This window comes from Vicia villosa, linkage group LG1, assembly GCF_029867415.1.
Source record: "Vicia villosa cultivar HV-30 ecotype Madison, WI linkage group LG1, Vvil1.0, whole genome shotgun sequence".
Taxonomy (NCBI): domain Eukaryota; kingdom Viridiplantae; phylum Streptophyta; class Magnoliopsida; order Fabales; family Fabaceae; genus Vicia; species Vicia villosa.
The window spans coordinates 52,472,557-52,488,595 of record NC_081180.1 but is presented as its reverse complement, the minus strand read 5'-3'; the positions used below and the strand labels follow the sequence as shown (position 1 = coordinate 52,488,595).

Here is a 16,039-nt window from a genome sequence, read left to right as displayed (position 1 = left end):
CAATACACGTATTATGTAAACAACATAATCTAAATATTTTTTCTTTTTAAATGTTTTATTTAAACAAAATGTATTATGTAAACAAATGCGCGTATCAAAGCAGAACCCGTGCGTATGCACAGGTTTGTTACTAGTTAATAAAAAAACTGAATAATTTTTTTAATAAAAAAATTGAGCAATAAAAAACGTTAATATTTACTTTTATTTAATAATTTGTTTAATTAACGTTTTTCTGAGCAATAATTAATAATTAAAAAAACTGAATAAAAACGTTAAAACGTTTATTAAAATTATTAAAAAAATGTTTATATAAATTATTAGATAAATTATTAAAAACGTTTATTAAATAAAAAACATTTAAATAAAATTATTTAAAAAACGGTTATATAAATTTAAAAAACTATAATAATATTTTAGTTGTACCGTTTATATAAACGTTTAATTTTGGAAATTTTGGATATATTGTACAGTTTATATAATAATTTTGGAATACAACTAAAATATACTCAACGTTTTTATTTTAATTAACTTTTCAAAATGTAATCAATTTATAATATATAGAACTCCTTTGATAAACAATCAAACTTGCATGATTTTGTGGTAAGCTTGCAGCAATGTTGCCTTAGTAACATGGGTTCAAATCTTAGGTTGCGGGGTGAAATCCATTTAACCCTAAATTATAATAAAATAACTTCATTGTCTACTAAATTTAATTTCAAAGAAAAAAAATTATTTTAATCCGAAAATTTTTATTTTTATTTTCTTTTTTATTTTCTATTTTCTATTTTTTATTTTGTTTTCTATTTTTATTTTTCATTAAAATGATGTTGTTTTAAGTTTTTTAAATAAATTAAAAATTAAAAATGCATTTAAACCACCGGTTTATACCGATTTTAACCGGTTCACACCGGTTCAATGACATATCCGATCCAACAATCGAACCAGACTGGTTACCTGACCGATTCCCGGTTCAACCGGTCAGACCAGCCGGTCCGGTCCGGTTTTTAAAACATTAATAATAATAATAATAATAATAATAATAATAATAATAATAATAATAATAATAATAATAATAATAATAATAATAATAATAATAATAATAATAATAATAATAATAATAATAATAATAATAATAATAATAATAATAATAATAATAACAATAATAAATGTTACAAAATTTTGCATCAAGAATCGTAGGTGTGTGTGACTGACTTTTTTATATAGGTTACATAACTTGTTTGCGAGTTGTGTACCTGAATATTTTCATAATATTCACCACTTCTCTTTAAAAATAAGCACAATCAACTTATATATTCAAGTTTAAAATAAATTTAAGTTTTATTGTAAAACAAAGTATAACTATTTGTGTTTTCGGTAAATTAAATCATAAATTTTAGTTCATTTAAAGGATTAAGCTCGGAAAAATTTTATGGATAATTTATGCAGGATATTTGAGAAATTATGTGTTTGTGTTTGAGTAGTTGATGTTTGAATGTGGAAAATTGAATAGAAATTCCAATTAGAACAATGCAAGATTGTTTGAAGAAGTAAACATCTCTCTTAGTAGCGGGATCCGGAGAAAGAATAGGAAAGGTAATTTCACTATATTTTTTCTCAGGAACGGGACCTATCACAAGAATATTTTTTTTTTAGGGATGATAGCTTTGAAAAGACAAATTACCTATCTTTTCTTTAATCTCGGGCGAAAGACGATTAGGAGGGGCCAATTCAAAACCCTCCGGTAAAATAAGAACAACTCCTACATTCAAAGCCCCCTTTTTACCATTAGCAAGAACTTGTTTCACTTGCATATCATAAGGAATTCGAACAACTCCTTCAAATACAGTATCGGGAAGTACCGCTTGTGGAACCTCAATATCTACGGGCTTATTAGCTAAATGGCAATTAGCACATACCATTTGACGGTAGCTTCTCGAGGATTTTCATAACCTTGTTGGGCAAAAATGGGATAGAGTAAATAAAGAAAACAAAACAAGTAAAGGAATAAATGTTTTGATTAAAGAATTAGTAAATATGTTTCTCATAAACTCTTTTCTATTTGTGACTTGGATACTCGAGTTGTATAGAGAGTACTCATAAAATTTGCGAACCTTGCTTCCACATGTCATTGGTCTTTGAACTGCCTTTAAACTGCCACCCAAATCAACAACTGCTCTAAAAAATCTCTTAAATACTTTAGTCAAAAACCATCTTCAAGTCTTCTAACTGCTCCTGTCGAATAGTTTACTGGTGTTTTTAGTAAACAATCACAAGCTTAGTTCACTTAAGAGATTAACTCAAAAAATATAAAATACATATTGTGGAAAGAAACGATAGTCATAAAAACGTGTTTGTTTTGGACTTATAACGTTTGAATAATAAACAATTGGATGCAGGGGATAACTTTGGATAAAGATAATAGACAAGACACGAAGTAAATGAAGTAAATGACATTTAATATAAACATTTTGAATACAAAGGGTTTGTAGAAAGTTTAAAGGGTGGACGCATACTCACATATCTCACAAACTATTTCTCTCGATGACATGAGTACTTTAGTTCTATAAAGAATCTGAGAGGATTTGCAACCCCGGCTACAATGCATAAGCTTGCATTATATACCACTATAAAGATAATCGTCAACAACGGTTCAAATCTATGGATTTGACACATATTCACTACTTATTAGGCCTTCATGTTCTAACTTGTTTCCGCGCATCTTCAAGGATATAATTCCTGTGAAATCGAGTATCATGCTAATAATTATGTTGATAACTGCTTTGAACTTCCTAACTGCCTTCCAGAATATCTGATTCAGTTCTATAGTACTTGGTCGAAACATCTCTTCACCCAACTAACTTAGACTTAGAAAATATACTAAGTCCCAGGCAAAATGGTGCCATTGTTTAATCCAACCATTATGTCAAAATATCTTTTCAAGATTTTGGACATGTTTTGAAGAATGGGTGATTCTAGTAAGTCTTACGAGGTGTTTTATAATGCCTCTAAGAAAGGATTAGGTGGAGTCTTTATGCAAAATGGACAAGTTGTGGCTTATGTTTCTTGACAGTTGAAAACTCATGAAGAGAACTATCCAACCCATTTCCTTGAGTTGGCGGTTGTTATATTTACTTTGAAGGTGTGGCGTCAATATTTGTACAAAGTACACTTTGAGATTTTTAGTGACCACAAGAGTTTTAAATACTTGTTCGATCATAAAGAGTTAAACATGCGGCAAAGGAGATGGATGAAGTACTTGAAGGATTTCGACTTTGAACTAAAGTACCATCTAGGTAAAGCGAATAAAGTTGCGGATACGTTAAATCATAAAGAGATGCACAAGGCTGAGTTAATGATGTTGGAGTATGAATTGTTAGAAAAGTTTTGAGATATCAATCTTAAATTTGCTTGGACTCATAATGATGTGATGGTTGGGAATTTGAATGTTACTTCTGATTTGAGAGAGAAGATTTGTTAAAGTCAAGTGTTATATGAAGAGTTGGAACCTTGCCAACTCAACTGGGTTTCACTCAATCCATGGATGGATTTCTTCTCTTTAATCAAAGAATATGTGTTCCAAATGATGTAGACTTAAGAAGAAAAGTCTTGGGGGAAGCACACAAGAGTGCGTTTACCATTCCAGGTTCATCAAAGATGTACCAAGACCTAAAAAAGAATTATTGGTAACCTGGTATGAAGAAGATTATTGCTGAATGTGTGGTGTGTCAGCAAGTAAATGTTGAGCATCAAAAGCCAGGTGGATTGTTGCAACCATTGAAAGTTTTGGTGTGGAAATGGGATGGTATATCAATGGGCTTTGCAATTCAATTACCGCATACTCGGGGTGTTTACGAATTAATATGGGTAATCATGGATCGATTAACTAAGTCAGCCCATTTTCTAGCCGTAAACACTATTTACAAGGCTATTCATCTTATAGGTTGTTTATAGCAGAGATTGTGAGGTTGCATGGTAATTCCCACTAGTATCGTGTCTGATAAAGATTCAAATTTTACTTCTAGATTTTGGGAAGCCTTTTAGCAAGCTATGGGATCGAATCTATGTTCGAGTACGTCTAATCATCCTCTGAAGAACAGTCTTACCGAGAGGATGATTCAAACCTTGGAGGATATGCTAAAAGCATGTGTGCTTGAAAGTGGAGGAAATTGGAAAGATCTCATATCGTTGATTGAATTTGCATATAATCAGAGGTACCATGAGAGCCTTCATATGGCTTCGTATGAGGCTTTGTATGAAAGGAGATGCAGAACACCTCTTTGTTTGATGAAAGTTGGTGAAGAAGGGATCTTAGGGCCCGAAATCATCTAAGAGGCCACTGAAAAGATAAAGATGATTCAAGAGAAAATGAAGGAGGCTCAAGACCGTCAGAAGACTTATGCAAATAATAGACGGAGACCGTTGCAATACGAAGAAGGCAATCATGTATTCTTGAAAGTTACTCCAAGGTTAAGATTGAAAAGACCTTTTAAGTCACGGAAGTTAAGTCCGAGATACGTGGGACCTTATCAGATCATTTGAAGAATCGGAGAAGTAGCATATAGATTAGCTTTGCCGCCCTCTCTAGCTAGGATGCATGATGTTTCCTGCAGCTCTTTCAGCCATTCTTTGTTCATGATATTCAAGCTTCCCTTGAAGCTCTTCCTTTGTCACTTTCGAAAAATCTTTCGACTCTTCTATGGCTTCCACTATGTGGTCGAACTTTGGAGCCAATGACCTCGAGATCTTTGCAACAACTGATCTTGATGTCAACAGTTCTCCACATACCTTGATTTGATTCATCAATTTCACAACCCTATTGAAGAAATAGTTAAGCTTTCGCTTTCTTCCATCTAAAGCAATTCATACGCTCACCTTACCTCTTTCACCTTTTCTGCACCTCCAAAAGACGTTTCAAGAATCTCCCAAGCTTCTTTTGCAGATTCTACATCACTAACCTTCTCAAAATATCTGAACTCATACATTGGAAACTCATCACTAACCAATTCTCATAGTTATCTCCTTTCAGAATTGGAAGACTTGTTGGAAAGTGTCCATTCTGATGATTCATTGTCGTCATCATTCTCTTGCCTTGAATCGTTTAACCTGAGCTCTAGATACCATATGTTGGAATTAGACTCAAACCTTGAGTAATTCTTTATCACTACTCAATGACAATGATGTAAACAAGAAAGAAAAATTGGGTTGCAAAGGATTAGGGTTTGCGAAATAAAAGGAAGAAGACAGTGATTTACTGCAGAGTTTCTCTCTTCCCACAAACTGTGAAAAATCTCTTAATCACTTGCAACTGTAAATTCTGTGAATACAAGTTGTAATTTTAAAATAGGGGTTACTCCCTCTATTTATAATTTTAAGTTTGCTTTTTCCTTAAGTCAAATAAAACTCAAAACTACAAAAGTCTAAAATATCTATTTTAGATCTAAATTGAATAAGTGTGTAGCAACCTACTTATACCACACTTCTACAATTACAAACACTTTGACACACATTACAATTTAACACTATTGTCTCCTACATATGCAACAAAACTAGATAAATTAGAAGATCAAATCAAAGTTAGACATATTTTTACTTGTTTTTGGAGATCTGATAATTTTGAAGATTTCTTATTATATTTTGATTTGTTTCTATTTTTAATTTTTATTTCTATTATACTGTTTTTTTAATGGTGGATTCATTTATTTTTGGATGAGATATTTAATAAAAATTATCAATAAACTAAAATAGTTACTTTCTTTAGTTTTTAAAAGATAAAGATGATTTTTTTTCAACTTTATTTAAAAGATATAGGTAAATTTTTCTTTCATCTATATTAATTTTATACACTACAACACGGAAGGCCTACGAAAGCGCTTATTTTGGGCTTTAAAAGCGCTTTAAAGCGCTGTGAAAGCCAGCGCTGGCATAGGTAACAAAAGCGCTTCTAAAAGCGCTCTGGTAGACCCCCCTATAAGAGCGCTTTTCTGGAAAAAGCGCTCTGGTATCCCCCCTATTAGAGCGCTTTTTCTGGAAAAAGCGCTCTGATAGCCCCCCCTATAAGAGCGCTTTTCCAAAAGCGCTTTCGTAGGTTGCGTTTTTTATTTTATTTTTTATGCTTTTTTTTTATAAACCTATTATTTTTATAATTTCTAAACCTGCATTTATGGCAGCATTCTTTCATGAACCTGTAATTTACCATTGTTATCCCATAAACCTATAATTTATAATCGTAATCCCATTATTTCAGTAATCTCATTATTTCAACAAAGAAGCGATTTCGATTATATACTAAACATGCATTATAATTATACCATTGTAATTAATCCAAAATATATATACACCGATTCACATATTTCTAACATGAAAACAACTAAACCAATTCACATGACATTATAACAATAAGAAAATCATCCCTAAACAACTAAATCAACTAAATCGGTCCTCGTCCTGCAAAGTCTGAACATCTTCAAATGACTGAAAATCTTCACAATCTGCAAAATAAAAATAATATAATCAAAATAAGATTATTATTATATAAAGGCTCTAAAATAAGAAGGTAAAGAGTAGAACGAGTATATATATATATATATATATATATATATATATATATATATATATATATATATATATATATATATATATATATATATATATATATATATATATGTCGTGTAAAAAGAATAATCAAATTAAATATATCAATAAATACAAATTAATTTATTAATATTTAGGACTTTATATATCTAACTTGAATACATGGAATGGAATATCATTTATTGTAAATTAGTTCAACAAATTTTGTACATAAAGTTTACCTTAAATTTAACACAGCCACGTCATATAGCCCAGAGGGATAAAGCAATATAGATCACTAACAATAATCCTGTCACAGACACCCTCAAGAACAACATTAGCTACATGTTATTGATAGGAACACTATTAGAAACTCAACCAACAGCATGTCAAACAATTACAGAATTTGAGAAGTTGTTACCAAATTGATCAAAAGAGCCCAGTATCCTTGTGAGCTTTCTACTATCTCTTAGCAATATAAGAAGTTTCTCTGCAACAACAATTAATGTAAAGTTCACAACCAATTGACAGGAAAAATTAGACACAAATAAAAGTTGAATATTAATTTCTATGACAAATAATACATGACAACTAGTTACTACTACCTACCCTTCAGCGTTTTCCTTCATCTTTGAGCTATGCTATATCTACACTTATTTTCCTACACTTGTATATTACACCGTATATTTTAACACAGATAGATACTTGTGCACAGAAATTAAGATAGAATAAATTAATAAAAAATGAATTGTATACCTTGTATGTAGAAAATTACGGTGTTGGTGTAAGCTAGGGGTGTATGTTTACTCAATCAATAAATGTTGCAATAATGAGAAGGGGTTGTTGGACTAGAAATTTGAAGGTTTTGTTGGACTTAACCTGCATCGCCTCATTTCTATCCAATTTGTATTGTGTCACAGAATATGAATCAAATAACTGTACCCCGAAGGATCCTGCCACAGAAGACTTCGGGGTACAATACTTGATTCATATTCTGTGGAACATAATCGGCAGGGGCACATTGTGTTCTATCCTTTACCAGTCCATCCACTGTTTGAAGCTCAACCTACAATAGAAAAACGTGATTATTACTAACTACATATAGAAAATCTTGAATCATGTTAATTTCCAGATACATTATATTGAAAAAAAATTAGAATGTGAAAGCTAAAAGAGTTCAAAAGTTCCCTAGAAATGAATGTTCTCAACACGTTCCACAATGGAACTCGTAATAGTGGCTAATAAAACAAAAAGTCCTATGCTTTATGTCCAGAAAAGATCATGTAAAAAGCGATCAATCCTGGAGGCCCTTTAAATCAATTCATACTAAATTAAAAAGTGTATAAAACTATAGATAATACATCTATAGATGTAAATACTAACTTCACGGATCTAATGAAACTTTTATTCCAAAAACAAATTACTTGAGTTTTTTTTTCTGCATAAAAACCTAACAAACTTTGTCTTCAATACTCTAAATCACACTAATAAATATAATCCCTTGTAGGTCTCATTATCAATAACATCTTCTACTTACTTGATACATGTCTTCAATACTCTAAATCACTGATAAAAACCTAACAAACTTTGTCTTCAATACTCTAAATCACACTGATAAAACCTAAATCACTGATAAATTAAATTAAAAAGCCCCAATAATATTAACTATAACCCTAACCTAACAAATTAAAAAGCCCCAATAATATTAACTATAACCCTAAATTAAAAAGCCCCAATAATATTAACTATAACTATAAACCTAACAAATTTTGTATTTTTGAAAGCAAACAATGAAAAGAAGGAAAATTTCCGGCACAAAACCCTAACCTGAATAGAGAAGAGACGGTTGAAGGGTGGCGATGGAGTGAGGAAGGCGGTGGCGGAGTCGGTTGAAGGCTGGAGAGGGAGTGAGGACGGCGGAGATGGAGTGAGGACGGCGGAGCAACGAAAGGAAGAAGAAGGTTCGCGTGTTTTAATTGGATCTGAAACAAAACGCGTGTGTTTGTAAAATATATAATTTTTTAAATGGGCTACCAGAGCGCTTTTCAAAAGCGCTTTAATAACACCCCCTACCAGAGCGCTTTTAAAAGCGCTTTCATAACCCCCCTACCAGAGCGCTTTTTAAAAGCGCTCTCATACCCCCCCTACCAGAGCGCTTTTTGAAAGCGCTCTCATAACCCCCCCTACCAGAGCGCTTTTTTTGCATCATTTTCCCTTGTTTATTAATTTTGTTTTTAGCGAGCCCTACGAGAGCGCTTTTGCTAAAAGCGCTTTAGTAGCTGCGCTGCTACAGCTTAAATTTGGCGTAGTGATAGTTGAAAAGGAGAATAAGTAAAAGGTAGGAACAAATTAGAATAAGGAAAGAAACATGCAATATGATTAACGAGGAGAAAATTATTTACTTATCTATGATTTTGTTGTTATTTTTGTGAAATTTCAATTTTCTACAAACAAAAAATAATACCCTGGTTAGGTACACAAATGGGATCTAGATCCTCTCGTTTTTCTTCTCTACTGTCCTTTGTCTTGCTTTAATATCTACTATTGATTTTATTTTTGTATATTTTTCTTAAATTAATTTTCTTTCCTTTGTCTTGCTTTAATATCCACTATTGATTTTATTTTTGTATATTTTTCTTAAATTAATTTTCTTTTTTTACAATTTTTTGGCCTTTGGATTAGCAGCAGTAAATTCAAAATAGTAGGAGAGGATTCATACACAATTTTTTAATGCTTTTTCATTCACTTTTTTCTGTGTATGGATCCTCTCTCCTGCTATTTAATCTACCATAAATTCTGCTGCTAATCCAAAAGTCAAAAAATTATAAAGAAAGGAAATTAATTTAAAAAAAATATACAAAAATAAGATCAATAGTAGATATTAAAGCAGGACAGGACAGTAGAGAAGAAAAAGGAGAGGATCTAGATCCTTAGAAAATAGATGGGTTGAAGAAAAAGTAAAGAAAAAATAGTATTAAAAAGACACAGTAATGAACTGCAAAAGTTTAAATGAACTTCTGTGATAGAAATTTAGCTACTTTTAAAAGTTGAAAATAATGGTTTATTTAGAAACTGAATTGGAAGTTGTATTGTCAAAAGAGAATAAAGGTCAATTTCTAACGGGAAGTCGGGAATGGAAAACAAAGTTGAAAAATAATTGGTTTAGATAAAAATTGTCTAAACCAAAATGATGAGGTGTTGCATAAAAAGAAAGAGGTAGGAAAGAAAAATCCATTACATATAGTTTTCTTATTATATTATAGATATAGGAGTTTTTATTTTTAATTCTGCTAAAAAAAAGTTTTTCAACAATGGTCCATCTAAATTTTCTATTATTAGGTTCCAAATTAATTCTTTAGATTACATATAACTGTTAAGACCTTAAAATATATCTTAACTATATAGTTTAACAATTTAATCTTTGGTTTTGTTATGGATAAATTAATAAATATAAAAAGACTAAATTATTAAACAAATAGTAATTTAAAATCTTATTAGTGATCTGTCATTAAAAAATGTACTAAAAATATGTAACTCAAACTTCTGTAAAGTAATATGTACTAAAATTAGGTTAGAATTTAGAAAAAATAGAAGTTTAAAGAAAATACTTGAAGATGTTAAAAATAAAAGTTGATCTATTTAAAGAGAACATAACAAGTCGAACATTATAATAAATTATTAGAATTACTCTAGTTCTTTTTTGTTCATTAGTTATAATTTATGTCTCTTTACCTTGACAATTTTATAGAAGTCAAGCTCAATGAACAAAAATTTAGTTTTAGTCTGGCATTAAACTACCCCACTTGCACTAAAAAAACTGGGAAACTGGAATAAAAATTCATCTTATTTGATTCCTTCTCACTTTTCTCTCTTAAAAAATACTTCATCAAAAAGGCTTAAGAGTTCAAAGTCACTAAACTCATTTCTCTAATTTGGAATGTTATAGGAGTGAATATGTGGTTATTATGGACACTTGTTATACTAAAATAAAACTAAGAAAACTACCCAATGTGGTGAACAAAGAAGAGGCACAAAGACTACAATCATATAGAAAAGTTGATAATTTGAGTGGTTGATGTAAATATTACATAGTACACCTATTACACAACCTATCACAAGATCTGAGTCTGGCCAACATTTTGGATACAAGCAAGTAGTAAACAAAAACACTTGCAGAGTTGCAGTGGAAGAAAACCATGAAAAATGTAAATAAACCACCCATTCAAATACCCAACTGAGTCTGAACCTCTAAGATGGTTTTAGCAGAGTCCCTAAGCCTCTGTTCCTCCTCTTGATTCATATGCACATTGGTCACACCAAGTACCCCTCCTCTCCCAAGCTGTGCAGGCAAACTCAAAAACACTTCAACATCACCAATGCCATAAAACCCCTTAGCCAAAACAGACACAGGATGGATCTTCCTTTGATCCCTAATTATCGACCGAGCCAAACTAGCCACAGAATACCCAATAGCCCATGAAGTATAACCTTTTAGACTAATCACCTCATAAGCACTGTCAATCACTTGCTTGTGTATATTCTCCAGCGTTTCTTTCTCATAAGCAATTTGTTGTTTCTCCAAAAAACTCAGCACAGGAACTCCCCCAACGCTAATACTTGACCATAATGCCACTGAACTGTCCCCATGCTCCCCCACTATGCTTGCCTGCACCACCAATAACTCTATTTAATAACACAATCTTTCAACAAAACCAACATGTACACCGAACCAGACTCCGACATGCAACACCGATAATAATTTAAAAAATAATAAATTAAATTAATTACAAGTGTTTGTGCAAGTTTTCGGTTTTCAGAGGTCTCGGTGCTACATACTAAATAATTAAAAAGAAAATGAAAATGACCTGAACATCCTGAGCGTTGACCTGGAGGTGATCAGCAATGAGAAAACGAAAGCGGGAAGAATCCAGATTGGTACCCGACCCGATGATCCGGTTCGACGGAAACCCGGAAAGCTTCCACGCGATGTAGGTGAGAACATCAACGGGGTTAGACACGATTATAAGAACCGTTTCCGGCGAGAAACGAGCCAGAACGGGTATGATTCCTTTGAAGAGAGCGAGGTTTCTCTGGAGAAGGTTAAGCCTAGACTCACCGGCGATCTGTCGTGCACCGGCGGTAACGATGCACAGATCAGAGCCGGCGGTGACGGAGTATTCGACGGAGGAGTTGATCTTGACGCGGGGGAGGAAAGCAGCTGCGTGCTGAAGGTCGAGCATCTCGCCGCGAAGCTTGTCGGGTTTGTTGTCGACGATGACGAGCTCGTCGGTGAGGTCTTGAGTGAGGATGGTCTGAGCGATGGCCATTCCGACATTTCCGGCGCCGATGACGGAGATTTTGGTGTGGCGTTTGGTGAGAGAGGGAGGGGATGCGTTGGAGATGGGTTTGAAGAAGGATTGGGTTAGGTCGAGGCCGTCTGGGCCTAGTGAACCGGAACTGCTTTTGTGCATGATGATTGTGGTGTGAAGTGTGAGTGTGTGAGTATGGTTAGAGAAAGAAGTGGAGAATGAAGTTGAGAAATTGAGTTGAGGGTATTAATGTGGTCTGAGTGTGAGAGGACAGAAGAAGAAATGTATGAGATTCAGCACACAGGATTGTTGAAAAAGGAAGAAAGATGCTGGTTTGGAAAATAATATAAAAACCACCGGGTTTCTACTTTTGCTTTTAAAATTTGTGTAGTTAGCGGTATAATTCTTTTTATAGGAATTGGGTATTTTTTAGGGAAGAGATTTTTATCGTCCTAAACCATGTTTTTTTATATATAATTTAATTTGTGGTAAATTCTTAATTAAAAAATACCACCCAGTAGAACATGGTTTAGATCAGTGAGAATCTTTAAGACATTTTAAATTTCACAAATTTAATACCATCCATCTAAGAGATGTGTGTCTTCTTTGGGAAAAAAATACCACAAATTACCATTTTTTTGGTATAATTTAATTTGTGGCATTTTTTATTAAATAAGACATAGAAATTCTTTCTAAAGTATGAGCGCGTTAGTTGGAAAAATCTACGTTAATATAAAATTGATAGAGCAAGAAGGGTTGAAAAGATTTTTAAGAAGAATTAGGTGAAATTGGTAAACTTTCGACTAGAAAAATTAAGAAGATTTCGACATTAAGATTGATGTAGAGATGGTTATATCTTCGACGATGTTGGGATTAGAATATTCTAGAAGAAATTTACTACTTTTCGACAAGAAGTTTTAAAACGAGGCGGAGTAACTCTTTTACTGCCTTATCCATTTCTTAAAAGACGTGTGGAAGCCAAATGTTGGACGAAACACATATAACATTTGTGTTTTTGCCATTCCAAGAATCATGACCAGTTGGAAACAATTTTGGTTGAAATACACAATCCTTAGGAATGGGATTCTCTTCCTAGGCGATGCCAACATTCACCAACAATTATGTAGCGATTGTTGAGGAAAAATCCTTTTTGATGTTTTGAAGATAAAAAACTCTTGTGTAAATATAATTAAGATTATGATCTTATTTGTTATTTGACGTGTGCTCTTTAGTGGAAATAAATAAGACAAGTTCATTTATTCTCACTCAAGATATTATACTATGATCCTTAAAAGAATAACATTATGAAAAGTCAAGAGTAACGCTCAGAGTTACCAGAGTAATTCTCAGAATGAGTCAAGAGTAACACTCAAAGTTACCAGAGTAATTCTCAAAATGAGTCAAGAGTAACACTCAGAGTTATCAGGAGTAATTCTCAAGAGTAACGCTGAGAGTTACCAGAGTAATTCTCAGAACAAGTCAAGAGTTACTCTCTCAGAGTTACTAGGAGTAATTCTCAACATCTGCCCAGAGTTATTGTCCCAGAGTTGCTCTCCCAGAGTTACCGTCCCAAAGTTACTCTCCTAGAGTTTTTGTCTCAAAGTTACCCTCTCAGAGTTACTCTCCCAGAGTTACCGTCCCAGAGTTACCTTCCCAGAGTTACTCTCCCAGAATTACTTTCTCAGAATTAGTCCTTGAAGAATGAGTCAAAGGTCAGAATTATCAGATGCCAGCATTACTCAGAATAAAGACCAAGTCTTGCCAGCATAAGACTAAGTCCTGCCAGAATAAGACAAAGCTCCCAGCATTACTCAAGTAATTCTCGGTACTTCTCATACAAATATTTCAAGGGTTATTCTGGTATTTGCACTCAAGCTTTGGCTCTATAAATAGAAGACACATTCTATGCTTTCACTAACAATTTGTTGAAGCACACAAAGAAATCCAAAACCATAAAGCCAACATTATCATTCACTCTACAAATTACTTTCAATACTCACTACCAAATAGTGAACACATAAATTTTAGAGTTATCATTCTAAATCTCAGTTCATATACTCACCGCCATATAGAGTATCTAGAAACTTATTGTAAACATCCTAAGATCACAAAGTATATCACAACAAAGATATACAAAACCAATTATTGTGTAAGCTGTCTGTAAGCTATACTATTCAAAAGTGTAAGCCTGAAGAGGTTAAGAATACATAGAAGAAAAAGTTGTTGTAAGAAGATTCAATAAAGGAAAATCTCACAAGGTGTGGGGACTGGACTAACCACATTGGTGAACCAGGATAAATCTCTTGTGTGATCTCTCTTAAACTCTACTCTATTTATTTATTATATATTGTTAATCACATTGTTACACACACTACACTAAATATTATATGAGATTTACTCTAACCATTCTTCTCCAACGATTCCTTGAGAGGTTGTGTTTTTCATTAAGGTAAAGCTAGATTTTAAAAGGGTCACAATTCAACCCCCCCTTTTTGTGACATTTCTATTTACTTCGGCGGTGATGAGGCAACAGATGGACGAAAGCAATCATGATATGGTTCAATTACTTGCCTAACAAATGGGTGTTATACAACCCATTAATCCAAAATTTAACTCAGAGTTACCATAAATTGGCAAATCAAATATCGCGAATTGGTGATTTCTTGGGGGCCTTTAGGGCGCCAGTTCGATAGGCAACACCCCTCAACCAGATAAGCCTGTATGAAATGAGAGAGTCATTTTGGAGGAAATTGTGGAACAGCGACAACAATATATGCGTCAAGTCGTGGAACAACCCATACCTAGGGTTGTCCAAAGACCTCCCGTCGTGGTGGTTAATCGAGACTAGGATGCAAACAAAGTGGTCCATCAGGTTCGACAAGATGCCTTATTGGGAGAACAAAATTTAGAGGCCATGGTTGAGAGAATAATGACTCGAAATGGCATGAACACTGGCCTTCAGAGGCCTAATTATTCATTTCCACTCTCAGAGTATGTGTTAGAGACAAAACTCTCAAGGGGTTAGGAAGTCCTCAAGTTCACCAAGTTTATTGGCGAAGCCAGCGAATCCACTATCGAACACATTGATCGATACATGACTGAAGCAGGAGATATTGTTAACTATGAGAATTTAAGGATGAAATATTTTCCTAGTTCGTTAACAAAAAGTGCTTTCATTTAGTTCACTATATTGGTGGCACATTCCATTCATGATTGGGTTCGCCTAGAGAAACTCTTTCACGAACAGTTCTATATGGGCAATCTAAGATTAGCCTTAAAGAATTGTCAAGTGTGAAACAAAAGTTTACAAAGTCAATTGATGATTATATAAATCATTTTAGACTCCTGAAAGCAAGGTGTTTTACACAAGTGCTTGAACATGAACTAGTCGAAATGGCTGTTGGTGGCCTAGGCTTTTCTATTAGAAAGAAATTAGGCACCCAATACCTGAAAGATATGGTCCAATTAGAATATAAAGTTTTACAGGTTGGGTGAATTAAAGCTAAAAAGGCAAGGGTGAATGGGGAAAGAAAGAGAGTGTGGCTTATGTTGACATAGACGATAATGATAAGTTGTCAGATATTAATTATACCTATGTCAAAGAAAGCATGGTCGATGTGGCCTAACTAAATCCAGGTTCCCCATATGTGTGCAAATTCCTTGTGACATCAAATGGGAAGAATCCTGTAGAACCCCAAAAAAATGATAAGTTCCCTAAAAGACTTATACTTTCCACGTGACCAAATATGATAAGATCTTTGATCTCTTGGTTGTAGATGGCCAGATCTTGGTGCCATAAGGCGCGAAGTTGCCTCCATTAGAACAAAGAAAGAAGTGAGCTTTTGCAAAAAAAAATTTGGGGCATAAAACTAAACAATGTTTCCTTTTCAGAGATTTGATTCAAACTGCTTTGAAAGCTCCTATGAAGATCGACTATGATCCGCTTCAAGTCAAAGAGGCGAATTACATTGAACCTGTTGAGATCAACATGGTCGAAATAGTCGACTATATGGAGGAAAAAATGGTTGAAAGTTGTGGAAACAAGATAGATGTTATTTATCCTAGGCTAGATGATGGTCTGGTTTATTTCTTATACCGCTGTAAAGCCAGATACTTCGAGGTGATGCTATGTCCCAATTGCAATTGCATGTTTAACAAGA

The 16,039-nt window shown here is 33.4% G+C and overlaps 1 protein-coding gene across 1 annotated transcript; it reads right to left on the bottom strand.

The window, feature by feature from the left end:
* Window positions 1-10,616: 10,616 nt before the first annotated feature.
* LOC131606195 (L-lactate dehydrogenase A-like) lies at window positions 10,617-12,236 on the bottom strand. Its single transcript, XM_058878466.1, has 2 exons — window positions 11,436-12,236; window positions 10,617-11,236 (listed from the first exon to the last, which is right to left on the bottom strand). Exons 1-2 carry the CDS (start codon window positions 12,039-12,041, stop codon window positions 10,793-10,795), a joined length of 1,050 nt encoding a protein of 349 aa, XP_058734449.1. The 5' UTR covers window positions 12,042-12,236; the 3' UTR covers window positions 10,617-10,792.
* Between the last annotated feature and the right edge of the window lie 3,803 nt (window positions 12,237-16,039).